The sequence below is a fragment of the Triticum urartu genome, chromosome 4A (assembly GCF_056163025.1).
Source record: "Triticum urartu cultivar PI428250 chromosome 4A, HENAU_Tu73, whole genome shotgun sequence".
Taxonomy (NCBI): Eukaryota; Viridiplantae; Streptophyta; class Magnoliopsida; order Poales; family Poaceae; genus Triticum; species Triticum urartu.
In genome coordinates this window covers 339,098,971-339,112,498 of record NC_141876.1, presented here as the reverse complement: position 1 = coordinate 339,112,498, position 13,528 = coordinate 339,098,971, and the positions used below count along the sequence as shown (strand labels likewise).

At 45.8% G+C, this 13,528-nt stretch overlaps 1 protein-coding gene across 1 annotated transcript; it reads left to right on the top strand.

The window, feature by feature from the left end:
- Positions 1–7,455: 7,455 nt before the first annotated feature.
- Positions 7,456–10,727, top strand: EMB2394 (Ribosomal protein L6 family). The gene is made up of 3 exons (XM_048674939.2): positions 7,456–7,669; positions 8,722–9,030; positions 10,254–10,727. Exons 1-3 carry the CDS (start codon positions 7,635–7,637, stop codon positions 10,588–10,590), a joined length of 681 nt encoding a protein of 226 aa, XP_048530896.1. The 5' UTR covers positions 7,456–7,634; the 3' UTR covers positions 10,591–10,727.
- The last annotated feature ends 2,801 nt before the right edge of the window (positions 10,728–13,528 follow it).

The window sequence follows — 13,528 nt, the reverse complement described above, 5'->3', positions numbered from 1 at the left end:
TCTTGAGTTGGATCTCGAGGACTTTCTGAAGTCTTTCTTCTTGGTGAACCTCTGGAACTTCTTCACAAGCATAGCAAGCTCCTTTTCAATGTCTTCAGGATCCTCAGAACTGCAGTCAGATTCTTCTTCAGATGAGGAAACAACTTTTGCCTTTAAAGCGCGAGTTCGTCCATAGTTAGGACCATAGATATCTCTTTTCTCAGATTGCTGGAACTCATGTGTGTTGAGCCTCTCAAGTATGTCAGACGGATCGAGAGTCTTGAAGTTAGGGCGTTCTTGAATCATCAAGGCCAAGGTGTCGAATGAGCTGTCAAGCGATCTCAGAAGCGTCTTGACGATTTCATGCTTGGTGATCTCAGTGGCGCTGAGTGCGCGAAGTTCATTTGTGATATCAGTGAAGCGATCAAATGTGAGCTGGACATTCTCATTGTCATTTCTCTTGAAGCGGTTGAAGAGGTTGCAAAGAACACTAATCCTTGAGTCTCTCCGGGTTGAGACGCCTTCGTTGACATTGGAGAGCCAGTCCCAGACTAGCTTCGCAGTTTCTAGTGCACTCACACGACCGTACTGTCCTTTGGTCAGGTGACCACAGATGATGTTCTTGGCGGTTGAGTCCAGTTGAATGAACCTCTTGACATTGGCAGCGGTGACACCTCGTCGACCTTGGAAACGCCATTCTTGATGACATACCAGAGGTCGACGTCAATGGCTTCAAGATGCATACGCATCTTATTCTTCCAGTAGGGGTAATCAGTGCCATCGAAGACAGGGCACGCAGCGGAGACTTTGATTATCCCTGTAGTCGACATAGCTAAAACTCCAGGTGGTTAAACCGAATCACAAAGAACAAGGGAGCACCTTGCTCTGATACCAATTGAAAGTGCTAGTTATCGACTAGAGGGGGGGTGAATAGGCGATTTTTATGAAAGTCTTCAAAACACGGGGGCTTTGAAGACAAATGATATAAATGAACCTATTGATATGCAGCGGAAGGTAGACTACACTAAACAAGCCATAGTCAAGTAAGCGGTGAAGTGAAAGCACGAAGACTATCAGCAGCTAGGTAGTAAGGATCAGGATGGAAGACAGTACGAAGCCCTACAGTAAACAGTCTTCACTTAGTGAAGTCAATCAGATCATACAGGGAGGCAATGACTTCACGAAGACAAACTGTAAAGTAAAAGGGAAGTGAGGGATAGAACCAGTAGCTTGGTGAAGACAAGGATTTGGTAGACCAGTTCCAGTTGCTGTGACAAGTGTATGTCCAGTTAGGGAGGCTGAGATTTAACTCAGAAGACCGCGTCTTCACCTTATTCTCCTTGAGCTAAGGACACACAGTCCTCGCCCAATCACTCTAGTAAGTCTTCAAGGTAGACTTCCAAACCTTCAAAAACTTCATTCACCGGCAACCCACAATGACTCTTGGATGCTCAGAACACGACGCCTAACCGGCTGGAGGATTCACATTCCTCAAGTGTAACAAGTCTTCAGATCATGCGGACAGAAAGACTTCAGTGATGCCTAACACTCTTTGGCTCTGGGTGTTATGGGCTTTGTCCTTGCAAGGATCTCTCTCTCAAATGCTTCAGAGGTGGGTTGCTCTCAAACGACAAAAGCCATGCACTAACTCTGAGCAGCCACCAATTTATGGTGTAGGGGGTGGGCTATTTATAGCCAGGAGACAATCCGACCTGATTAGTCCGAAATGACCCTGGGTCACTAAGGAACTGACATGGGTCCAACGGTCAGATTTCTAACACACGCGGTAGCTTGACTTGGGCTACAAGTAAAGCTGACTCATCCAGCTCTGGATAAGATTTGCTCTCATTGTCTTGGCTCGAAGACATAGGATTTGGTTGGGCATCACATTAGTCACTCTGACTTTGTTCACTTGGACCCCACTTAACAGTACGGTGGTTCCTATGACTCAACAAAGAAGAAAAGGAAACTGCGAAACAACTATGTCTTCGCACTCCATAGTCTTCATATGATGTCTTCTCATGTCATAGTCTTCAATGTGAACCTCTTCATAGACCACCATTATCTTCAATGTCTTCACACATTTTTAGGGGTCATCTCTGGTAGGTAAACCGAATCAATATGGGACTACTACCTGTGCTATCTTGCAATTCTCACCAACACATTAGTCCCTCAACCAAGTTTGTCGTCAATACTCCAAAACCAACTAAAGGTGGCACTAGATGCACTTACACTAACTATAACCCATGGATCCAAACAAGGCCAGTAAATAATGTACTTAGACCTGCACAATACATGTTTGAATGACTAAGTTTGCTTGTTTTAAATATTAGGCCTGCTGTAGTTAATAACACACCTTTCCACTTATTCTTTTTAAATATTAGGTTTTTAACAATTTGATCTTGCACATGTAGACCCCGCTATCAGAGGTTTTGACCCACTATTCAACCCTTTTTGAATATGGGGAAATGAGTTGTCCGTGAATATCAGTTAAGTCGAGAAACTCAGAAAGATTGTTAGGATAAATAAATTGGCAACAAAAAACAACAAGATCTTTGTCTGTAGAATAAAGAAGACAACACTACAGCATGGTACTAACTATTATACCTTGCCTTTTTATTCCTTTGCCCCATTTCCAATATAGAGAAGATATTTATGCACATCCTTGTTTTCAAGCCTATCCAAAACAGTTCACTGATGATTACCTCTCAAACCACCTGTATGGTCAGGCGGCAAGGAAGTTATTGATACAACACCCGCGGTTCAATATTGAAGTGTTCCTGAAGAGGACGAAGGATGGACGGTCAATCGTCCAGAGGCACTGGCCTAAATTTGCAAAGACCTTCAACATCAATGAAGGCTCAATATTCGCCTTCCGCTTCAGCAGTTTTTCAAATGAGATTCATCTGTCTATGTACCATCTATGATGCTAATTTCAAAAGGTTATAGATGTTGCATGTGAAACTTGGTGCTGCTGCAGTTGTGTAATGGGGTAGCTGAGTGCTGAAGCTATATGATGTTGTACTCTGATGTATTTCAATTATGAAATCCTGCTTCCTTAATATGAAATATACTGCGTGCTTAATATGAAAATGGTCACCCTGGCGGGCAGGTACCACGTCGAAGGACAAAACATGTTCGGGCGGCTTGAGAGTCAGCGTTGGAGTGCATTAGACCATCTCCACCCACCCCCCAACACCCCCCGGGGCGCCTTTTTTAGTGCCGGCGGCGAAAAATTGGCCCAATCACGCTCCCAACTCCTCATTTATCGCCGGTTTGGGCCAAAATTACAGCCGGCGAACCCCAGCCGAACCCAGCCTCCCGGGGCGCCTGGGGCGCTGGCGGAAGCGAAAAGGCGCGTGGGCCCGCGCTGTCGGCGACACCAGGCATATTCCCGCTTTTCCCCCGCCCTTTCCCTCCATTTCCCCCCATTGCTTGCCCCTTCTCCCCTGTCGTTCCCACCATTCTCCTCATCAGACCAGTCACCATGCCACCAAAGAAAAATGTTGCCCCTCGCGCCGCCGCCGCCGATGCCACCCAGCCGAAGCAGAGGAAGCCAAGGGCCCCGATGGCAAGACCGTCGGGTATGACCAACGCCGAGTGGATGACGGATGTTCAGCCCCAGGAGGTGGTCACCATCGACCGGCGGAACAGGCTCATCGTCAAGAGAGCCAGGGACATGGCGGTGGTGGCGGCGGCAGCGGAGCAGGTAGAGGAGTTTCGCACGGGGATGATGAACCTGTCAGTCGGCCACTGCCCACAGGCCGCCTGGGGAGCCAAGCGAGTGTCACATCGCAGGCCAACCTCTCGCCGCCCCCACCGCAATGGGGGTATGCACCATCGCCCGGCTACTCCGACGGTGACGCGCATGGAGGGTTCAAACCCAACATCGCCTTCATGGCGCGCCGCCGCGTGCCTCGCCCTCCGACCTCAACCTTGACCAGCACACTGCCCCCCCTCCCCCGCATTCACCACTGGCCTCAACACCCAGTACAGCTACTCGCCGTCGGCGTACTCAGCCTCGCCTGCGCCTCCTCTGCGCCGGGGCGCCCTGTCGTTTGGACACGGTTCGACGCCGCAGTTCAGTAACACCGACACTAACATGGACGAGATCATCACAAGCGGCTCGGTCGCTGCCGCTTCCAGCCCCGGGTTTCACGCACAAGACGACATAATGGACGCCGACATGGACGACGAGCTCGACGATGCCGAGGAGGAGGGGGAATGAAGAACAGGTGGAGGAGGAGGCGGAGCCGACGCCAACGACGAAAGGGAGAAAGAAGAAGAAGGCGGCCAATGCCAAGCCGGGCGAGCCTCGCATCAAGTGGACATCGAAGGAAGACATGTGCCTCGCCGAAGCATGGAAGACCGTCGGCGTCGATCCGATCACCGGCGCGAACCAGAACACCGACATGTATTGGAGAAGGATCCAAATGGCGTTCGACGAGCGCAAGTTGGTCGACCCCTACTTCACCACCATCCACATGGAGCGCGGGGACAAGGCCATGTAGAACCATTGGGCGATCATCCAGGCGCCCTACAACAAATGGCATGGGATTGTAGAGGAGGTCACAACTCGCTCAGAAAGCGGCGCCAACATCGAGGGTCGGGTATGCCCGGCCCGCCGGCTTAGCTCTTTTTCGCCATGTACTTCGCCGACCCTTGTTCTTCGGCTGTGCACATGGTTCTATTGTTCACCATGTGTCGGCAGGACACTAGAGACCCCGAGTTCAAGTTCCTTCATGTGTTCTCCAGGATCGAGTCCTGCGAGAAGTGGAGGGAGGTTCGGCTCACCCTCGCCAAGGCCAAGGAGACGTACAAGCCGGACGTGCCTACCCCGGGGGTGGCGGATAGGCGCCCTGATGGCAGCAAAAGAGCCAAGACGGCGAGGGACACGACACCTGCTGTCGAACGGCTGCAATCGTTGATCGAGCAGTGCATCTCCGACGCTAAGAACAACACCGCAAAGAGGGAGGAGAAATCTGACGCGCGCTGGTCAACGTTGATGACGAAGGAGGACGTGAAGCTTGACCTTCTCAGGATCAACGTCGCCGCAAAGAAGAGGAACACCGACCTGGCATTCTTGATGTCGGCGGACATGTCGACGATGGAGAAGCAGGTCAAGGAATGGTACCTGGCGGAGCGCAGCCTCATCCTGAACCATATGCGTGGGCCGGCTTCGACCACCACCCCTACACCCACGCCGACACCAATGCCGACGTCTAGCGATGAAGCCACGCCGCTGACCACCAGCCTGAGCATAGAAGCCACACAGGCGCCGAGTACGCCGACGCCGAGCTCGTCGACACTCGCCAGTCCCACGCAAGAGGAGCCTGCCGTTTGATGTGTTCCTTTGTCTACACGTCTTTTCTTTTGATCGCCGAACTTTCGTGTACGTTTGATCGCCGAACTGTGACATGATTTGCCGAACTTATGGTGTTTTTTGGCAGCGGGAAAGACAAGTTTGAATTTATGGGCGTCTGGGGGCCGAAACCTAGGGCGCGGCTAGGAACTGGATCGCCCCCAGGGCGAAAAAACCACCGACGCATACGCCAAAATGCAATCGCCGGGTGCGCCGGGGGCTGAACGAGTGGAGATGCTCTTAGAGCTTTAGGCAGCTATGTACAAAACACACCATCTGTAAATTAATATACCATACTCTTCGCTACAGGGAGTACATGGTAATTTTTTGAAGAAAACCTATCAATTAACCCCGAGGTAATATCATTGGGAGTCACATAACTTTTTTTCTATGTTCAATTTGGTGCTAGAACTTCAAAAATACAGATTTGTGGTGATCCAACTTGCGTTACGGTGCAAATACAGTCACAAAACATGTACGCGGGCGTATCCACCGCTTGCATGGCGTGCCATGCATGCATGGCCCCACTATCAACGACTGTTGGTGGAGGAGGCGTTTGGTATGACATGTGTAACGTCCATTTTGCAGAAACACCCCCAGCTTTTTCATAATTGCGGTTGTATACTTCATTCACACGTAATAAGTACTGATAATTAAGTCTGTGGGTCCCATTTGGCAATCGGACCTATAGGGGACTCACCTGCCAGTGGACGTGAGAAAGATTTGAAGATTTAAAAATTAATCGTGCTGTTTGGGTTCAAACCAGCAACCTCTTCAGTCCAATGTCACGTTTTAACCACCACACTGGACGTCATTTGCTGTCTAGTATTGAGATGCATATGCTGTTATATTGTTCAACCCGACTAACAAATTATTTTTCTTTTCTTTTTTTGCGACAAATAAATTCTTTTTTAGCCGAGACAACTATAAATTCAAGCATATACAAAGAGAACAATGATGTTAGCAATAAGCTTGCTCTAATATCAAGTTAAGTAAACGAATTTAGAGGGTGCACAGTTTTTTTCATTCCGCACAAATTGTTTATGGTTGGTTTGAACTCCTATGTCAAAATGGACTTGGGTCACTTAAAATTAAAATCCAATTTTGTACTGTTGCGGTAGGATAGTTTTCTTCACACCTCTAGGTCTAGAATTCAAATCATGAGGCACAAACACTTTGCGTATTTTTGTATTGAAATATGTTTTTTTGGCAAAAATATAACCTACACAAGATTCAAACCTGGGCCAGTTGCAAGCTAATTAATGGACAAACATCAGGATAAAATGATATATCATTATGCTATATATTTTATTTATCTAGACTTCTAAATTTTAAATTATTCGAATTCAAACAAAAAATTTGTTGGTTTGTGTGGAAGAATTTTCAACCATTTCAAGCATGACCGATTTTTTTGCCATTTTGGAATCCATACTTTTTCATGTGTCTAATGAGAAACCTAGAATTTTATACGTTGGCAACGACGACTACTCGAGGATGAGTGGACTTTTTTCGCCATAATTTATTCAAATGGATTTTGAATTCAAAAGTTTTTGGCATGAAAATCTATAAATTTAAACTACAAAAGAACAAAGCTTGGGCATGTTCCAGTGATTAGTACCGCGCATCCAGTAGGTGACCCTAGCTTGCAAGTTTGTGAAAATATCAGCTGATCCCTGCTTACATTATAAAGTGAAATATGGTATATTTGTTTAAAGACGTGCTTAGTACAATGGTTTGCTCAGGCCATGCACGTGCATGGCATCGCGAGTCCAAGCCTCACACGGCCCTGTTTGTTTCCCATTTTTCTTTTTTTTTTTGAAGTTTTGTTTCTCATTTTTCTGTCAAGCGTGACGTGCGCTCGGCCTTTTTTTTCTCAGTGCTCTACCAAGTGCGACCCACATGTGCTGATGAGGGGGCTTCTGTGCAATTAAGAACAAAGCAGGGGTGTTTCTGTAAAGAAAATGGTTCCAGTCGTGCAATCCGTCCGGATACGGATAAAGTGACTGTATTTACATGAAAACGAAAACGTAAGTTGGATGACCATAAATTCGTATTTTCATAATTTTAACACAAAACTAAACATCCAACGTAAGTTCTATGATGTTCTTGTGATATTACCTCATTAACCCCTGCGTTCCACTGTGTCAGGTCCGAGTCGACCGAGGTCTGAAGCGTCTCGGCCCCCTGCCACCCTCTTCCCCCTTCTTCTGTGGATAAAGGATAAGAAATCTGCACACGAAGAAGAAAAAGAAGCGCGCACACCGAGCGAGCGGCGGCAACACGGAGCCCGTCCATGGCGTCCCTCTCCCCCTCCCTCCACCTCCCTTGGTACCGCTTACTTTCTATACCCCTCATCGATGTCTTCACAGACGAGTCTATCTGTTTCTTCGCCACTTTCTTCGATTTGGTTCCCTCTGTTGAAATGCACGGAGCGCCGTGGTTCCACCCGCGCAGGCGGTCCTGGACGGATCACCCGCAATCGTATTCGTTGTAGGCTGCAGTTATCTTGTCGCTTCGCCGAGAATAAGTAGTTCTCGATTCCGATGCTATTGGCTTAGGGACTGCCAATAGGCTGTGTAAGTAGATTGGTTACCAAGTAGTACTAGTAAGTTCAGGCTTCTCGGACGCTTAGAAATCAGGAGACACGTAATCGTGTGGGGACTTTGCTCATTGTGTTAGTACTAGGATTGTGGCTGTGGATGGGGCACTACTGTCCTGCTACTTAGTTCAATGTGCCAATGCCTTGGGTATACTAATAGTACTCCCACATTTTGACTTGCGTCCATAGGCCGGTAATCCGCCTACAATATGCATCTATCATTTAGCATCCCAAATCTTTGTATCCGCAAAATGGTGTGGATCATGAAGTTATTCATCATAGGACCGTTCTGGAACAACCTCATTACCGTGTATACAGATATTGATATCCCAGATTCGTGGGTTGCAAAGTCACCTCCAGGTTGTTTTATTATTGAAGGTCTAGCTTTCCAAAAGCTTTAAATGAAGTATTGCCTTATCATGCTACTGATAAGCTGAGCTCCAAACAAGGAGTGGATTTTGTGCAGAACTGAAACAAGTGTCTTTAATATCTTATTTTGTTACTACCGAGCAAGAAAAGCGGAGTGGTACTCATGCTAGGTGAATGGTTCAGGGTCATGTTTTTAGCTACCGGTTTTTAGATTTTGTAGCTTATATCATTTTGTCTTTGGGTCTCACTAAAAATAGTCCTGCTGAGCATTCATGATTTTATCTGTATTTCGCTTTACTAATGTGTCTGCAGCGAAAGTAACATGTTCTTATTTTTGACGTAAGGGCTTGTGCTTTTCTATGCAAAATACATAATATTTTACCGAATCTTATTTTTGTGGGAAATAAAACAGCAATTCAAGAATTGGCTTCCTTGGGAAGTCACAAGGCATACTTCTTCGTGTTATCCCTGCTGGCAGAGTTGGTTTCATTAGAAAAACAGTGGAATGCAAGGAATCTAGAATCGGAAAGAAGCCGATTGAAGTTCCATCAAATGTTACTCTAACACTAGAGGAGCAGTTTGTCAAAGCTAAGGGTCCACTAGGAGAGTTGACATTAAACTATCCCGCCGAAGTAAAAGTTGTGAAAGAAGAGACTGGCAAATTGAGAGTATTCAAGACTGTGGAAACCAAAAGGGCGAATCAGATGCATGGCCTTTTCAGGTAAAACTGACAACAGAAACTGCAAAATGAGTTTGCTTATTTCACTGTCATTGCGTCACTGCTCAGTATGTTTGTTCCATATCTTTTCTTGTATACCCGAAGTGAGTACTAACTTGTGATGCCTGCTCTTGTCACAATTCACATATATTAGCCATCACTTCTTGCACTCAAGAGCGGCAGTATGAAAAAATTAATTAATTACACTGTGATACCACCAGTGCCTGAAAATGAAGTTCTATCACATATGCTATTTGCACAACCTTTTACTCTTACTAGCTCCTACAAGATTCTAGATTCCAGAAAGCAATGTTTAAATTCTTTGGGAGACATCCTGTCTCACCAATCATAAATGTAGGTGGTCATCTTGCTTTATTTAGCTCTAAAATTGTTCAATGTAGGTGGGGAAGAAACAGAGAGGGCTTTTGTAACATGTCTGCAAAAGATTTGGATAGAAGTATTTATTTCCTACATTTGGTACCCTGTTGTCTATTCATACCAAGGCAAACAAATCTAGTTTAGGTGGGGAACTAAATAAATGGAAAAGAAAGATATAATTTTTGTGAAGTGTCAAGGGATTTGCCACTACAACTATTTTTTTGCATGATGGTAGATTGATATAAGACCAAATTCTATCTCCTTCACTGTTTGTGAACATGGATCGATCCCTTGACCCTTGACTCCTTGAGTCAAGCTTTAGACAACCCTTGACTCCTTGAGTCAAGCTTTAGACAACCCTTTCGGCCTCCTTTGATTCATAGGATAGGAATAGGAATTTCATAGGAAGTGAGATGACATGCATCTCAATTCCTATAGAGAAAGAGATGCCACTTGATGCATAGGATAGGAATTTTTTCCATTGAGTGTAAGCTAATGTTTTTTTTTTCTTTGAAATGTGAAGGGTTGGATCCTATCCTACATAGGAATAGGAATCCATTCCTACAAACCAAAGGGCATCATAGGATTTTTTTTTCCTTTGAAAATTCTATCATATGGAATTCCTACAAGATCCCTACAAACCAAAGGAGGCCTTCCTTTTTTTTCCCTGTCACTGGTACCTAAATTTGCTGTCGTTAATCATAAGAGCATAATGTTCTTGTACAGAAGCAGAATGATGTTTGCACATTCATTCGCTAACTAAATAAAAGTAACTATTGGTTGGTTGGATTAGATCAATCATCTCGAAGTTGTTCTAAAAACACGGTTGCAAATTGTTGTTAATGCAGAACCCTGACGGACAACATCATCGTGGGGGTGTCAAAAGGATTTGACAAGAGGCTTCAGTTAGTGGGGGTTGGGTACCGTGCGACGGTGGAGGGCAAAGACCTGGTGATGAACCTGGGATTCTCGCACCCTGTCCGGATGGCTGTCCCAGAAGGACTTCAAGTCAAGGTGGAGGAGAACACGAGAATCATCGTGAGTGGGTACGACAAGAGCGAAATCGGCCAGTTTGCTGCCACCATAAAGAAGTGGAGGCCTCCGGAGCCATACAAGGGGAAGGGTATCCGGTACCAGGACGAGATTGTCAGGAGGAAGGAGGGCAAAGCTGGGAAGAAGAAATAGAAGGCTGTTTATTTATTTGTTTGCATTTCTTACGTACTTTTGTTCTGTTTTCCCTCTGTAATCCGCCATCTTCCGAGTACTACCATGTTCTTTAAGCCTTGCACAATTTGTAGAGAAAAATGTCACAGTTTACGTCATGGCGATGTGTAACGCCCTCGATGCGGCTATAGCTTCCACGTGTCGAGGCATGACTTAGAAACATAACCGTATTAAAAGCAATGTCGCAAGTTAGGCAATCATCACAACATCCCATGTAATATAAATAATAAAGGGGAGATACATAGTTGGCTTACACTCGCTACGTCACACAAAGTACATAAATAGCATTACAACATTCAAACACTCATGGCCCGACTACGGCGCCAAAATAAAAGATAACCCAACATGCGACACGGTCCCGATCACCCCCAACTGGGCACCACTACTGACCATCAGGGAAAGACACGTAGTATCGTTGAGAGTCCTCGTCGAACTCCCACTTGAGCTCAAGCGCGTCATCTGGAGCGGAAACATCAGGCCCTGCATCTGGTTTGGAAGTAATCTATGAGTCATAGGGACTCAGCAATCTCGCACCCTCGCGATCAAGACTATTTAAGCTTATAGGTAAGGCAAGGTAAAAATATGTGGAGCTGCAGCAAGCGACTAGCATATATGGTGGCTATCCTGTTCGCAAAAGAGAGCGAGAAGAGGAGGCAAAGCGCGAACGAGAAACTAGAGAACAACCTGCGCAAGCATTACTCCAACACCGTGTTCACTTCCCGGACTCCGCCGAGAAGAGACCATGACGGTAACTCACACTGTTGATTCATTTTAATTAAATTAAGGTTCAAGTTATTTACAACCGGACATTAACAAATTTCCATCTGCCCATAACCGCGGGCACGGCTTTCGAAAGTTCAAATCCCTGCAGGGGAGTCCCAACTTAGCCCATGACAAGCTCTCACGGTCAACGAAGGAATAGACCTCCTCCCGAGACGTTCCGATCAGACTCGGTACCTCGGTTCTTCAAGACACTCCGACAGGTTAAAACAAATCCAGCAACACCGCCCGAATGTGCCGATAAATCCTGATAGGAGCTGCACATATCTCTTTCTCAGGGCACACTCAGATGAACACTACGTACAACTAAAACCAACCCTCGAGTTGCCCCGAGGTGGCGCTACAAGTGGCTCTGTTTGGACCAACACTTAGAGGAGCACTGGCCCGGGGGGGTTTAAATAAGATGACCCTCGAGTCCGCGAAACCCAAGGGAAAAGGCTAGGGGGCAAATGGTAAAACCAAGGTTGGGCATTGCTGGAGGAGTTTTATTCAAGGCGGACTGTCAAGGGGTTCCCATTATAACCCAACCGCGTAAGGGACGCAAAAATCCGGGAACATAACACCGATATGATGGAAACTAGGGCGGCAAGAGTGGAACAAAACACTAGGCGAGAGGCCGAGCCTTCCACCCTTTACCCAGTATATAGATGCATTAAGATAACATGGCAATATAATGATATCCCAACAAGTAAATAATGTTCCAACAAGGAACGGCTTCCAATCTTCACCTGCAACTAGCAACGCTATAAGAGGGGCTGAGCAACGCGGTAACATAGCCAATCAACGGTTTGCTAGGACATGATGGGTTAGAGGTTTGACATGGCAATTTGAGAGGCTTGAAAGCAAGTGGTAGGCATCGTAGCATGGCATAGCAAAAGAGCGAGTATCTAGCAAAGCAAAGATAGTAGTGATTTCGAGGATATGATCATCTTGCCTGCAAAGTTGTCAGAGTTGACTGGATCCTCGAAAGCAAACTCAACGGGCTCCTCGTTAGCGAGCTCGTCTCCCGGCTCTACCCAAACAAGACAAACAAGCAAACGAAACACAATCAACCACGTGCAAAGCTCAAACAATATGATGCAAGGATGGTATGCTATGCGGGATGCGATGCGGGATGCATATGCAAGATTTGACAAGGAATGCATGAACCTGACCTCAACTTGGAAATCCAAGTGTGCCACTGGAAAGATGGGATGAAATCGCTTGAAAACGATATAAAAACGCCAGAATCGGAGTTACGGTTTGAAAATGGCAAGCAATTCAAATATGACACCGGTCTGTGATTTATAGCAAGTAGTCATCTAAATGCAACAAGATGAACATGCTACATCACCCAAACATGGCAACAAAATACATGGCAGGAATCCATTCATGATGCTTAACAAAAGTCTAGCATTGAGCTACGGCCAATTCATCCAATAACAGGTTCAAACAAGCATGGCAAAAATGCATTTGGTAAACAGATTTTAGACTTAGTGAAATTAACACTTGTCTGGAATTTCAGATCAGATAGCACTCTTCGGAGCATGAAAACAATATGCTGCAGGACCTGAACATGGCAAAGTAAAGCATGGCATGGAGCTACTCAAAGAGCTTAACAAAAGTCCCTTAGTGACCTTGAGCCAAAAGGGATCAGAAAATACATTTGCAAGCATGTGAACATGGCAAAAACATAATCAGTTCTCAGACTTAGTGAAAACTGGAGCATGCTGAAACAGATATCAAGTAGGCATGTTTACAAGCTCGATGCACTCACTACAGAGCAAGTCATGACGAGCTAGGCATAGACCCATCAAGAATACACAAAATACAAGCTAGACATGGCAAGAACAATAGCATAGCATGCACGGATCAACTACAACATCATCAGCAAAATCGCTAACAAGTAGACAATCTGCCCAGATTCACGAAATGACAAAAGTAGAACTCGATTGACTCAAGCTAGGGTGCTCCATAATTGCAAACAAAGACATGGATGAATAGAGCACTACAAGATTAACAAAATATCCTTACTGATCATCCTCAAAAGAGGCATGGATCACTAGGAAACAACATGAACATATGGCCATATGAGATAAACAGCTCAAGGACTTAGTGGAAATGCTAAGTCCCTGAAATC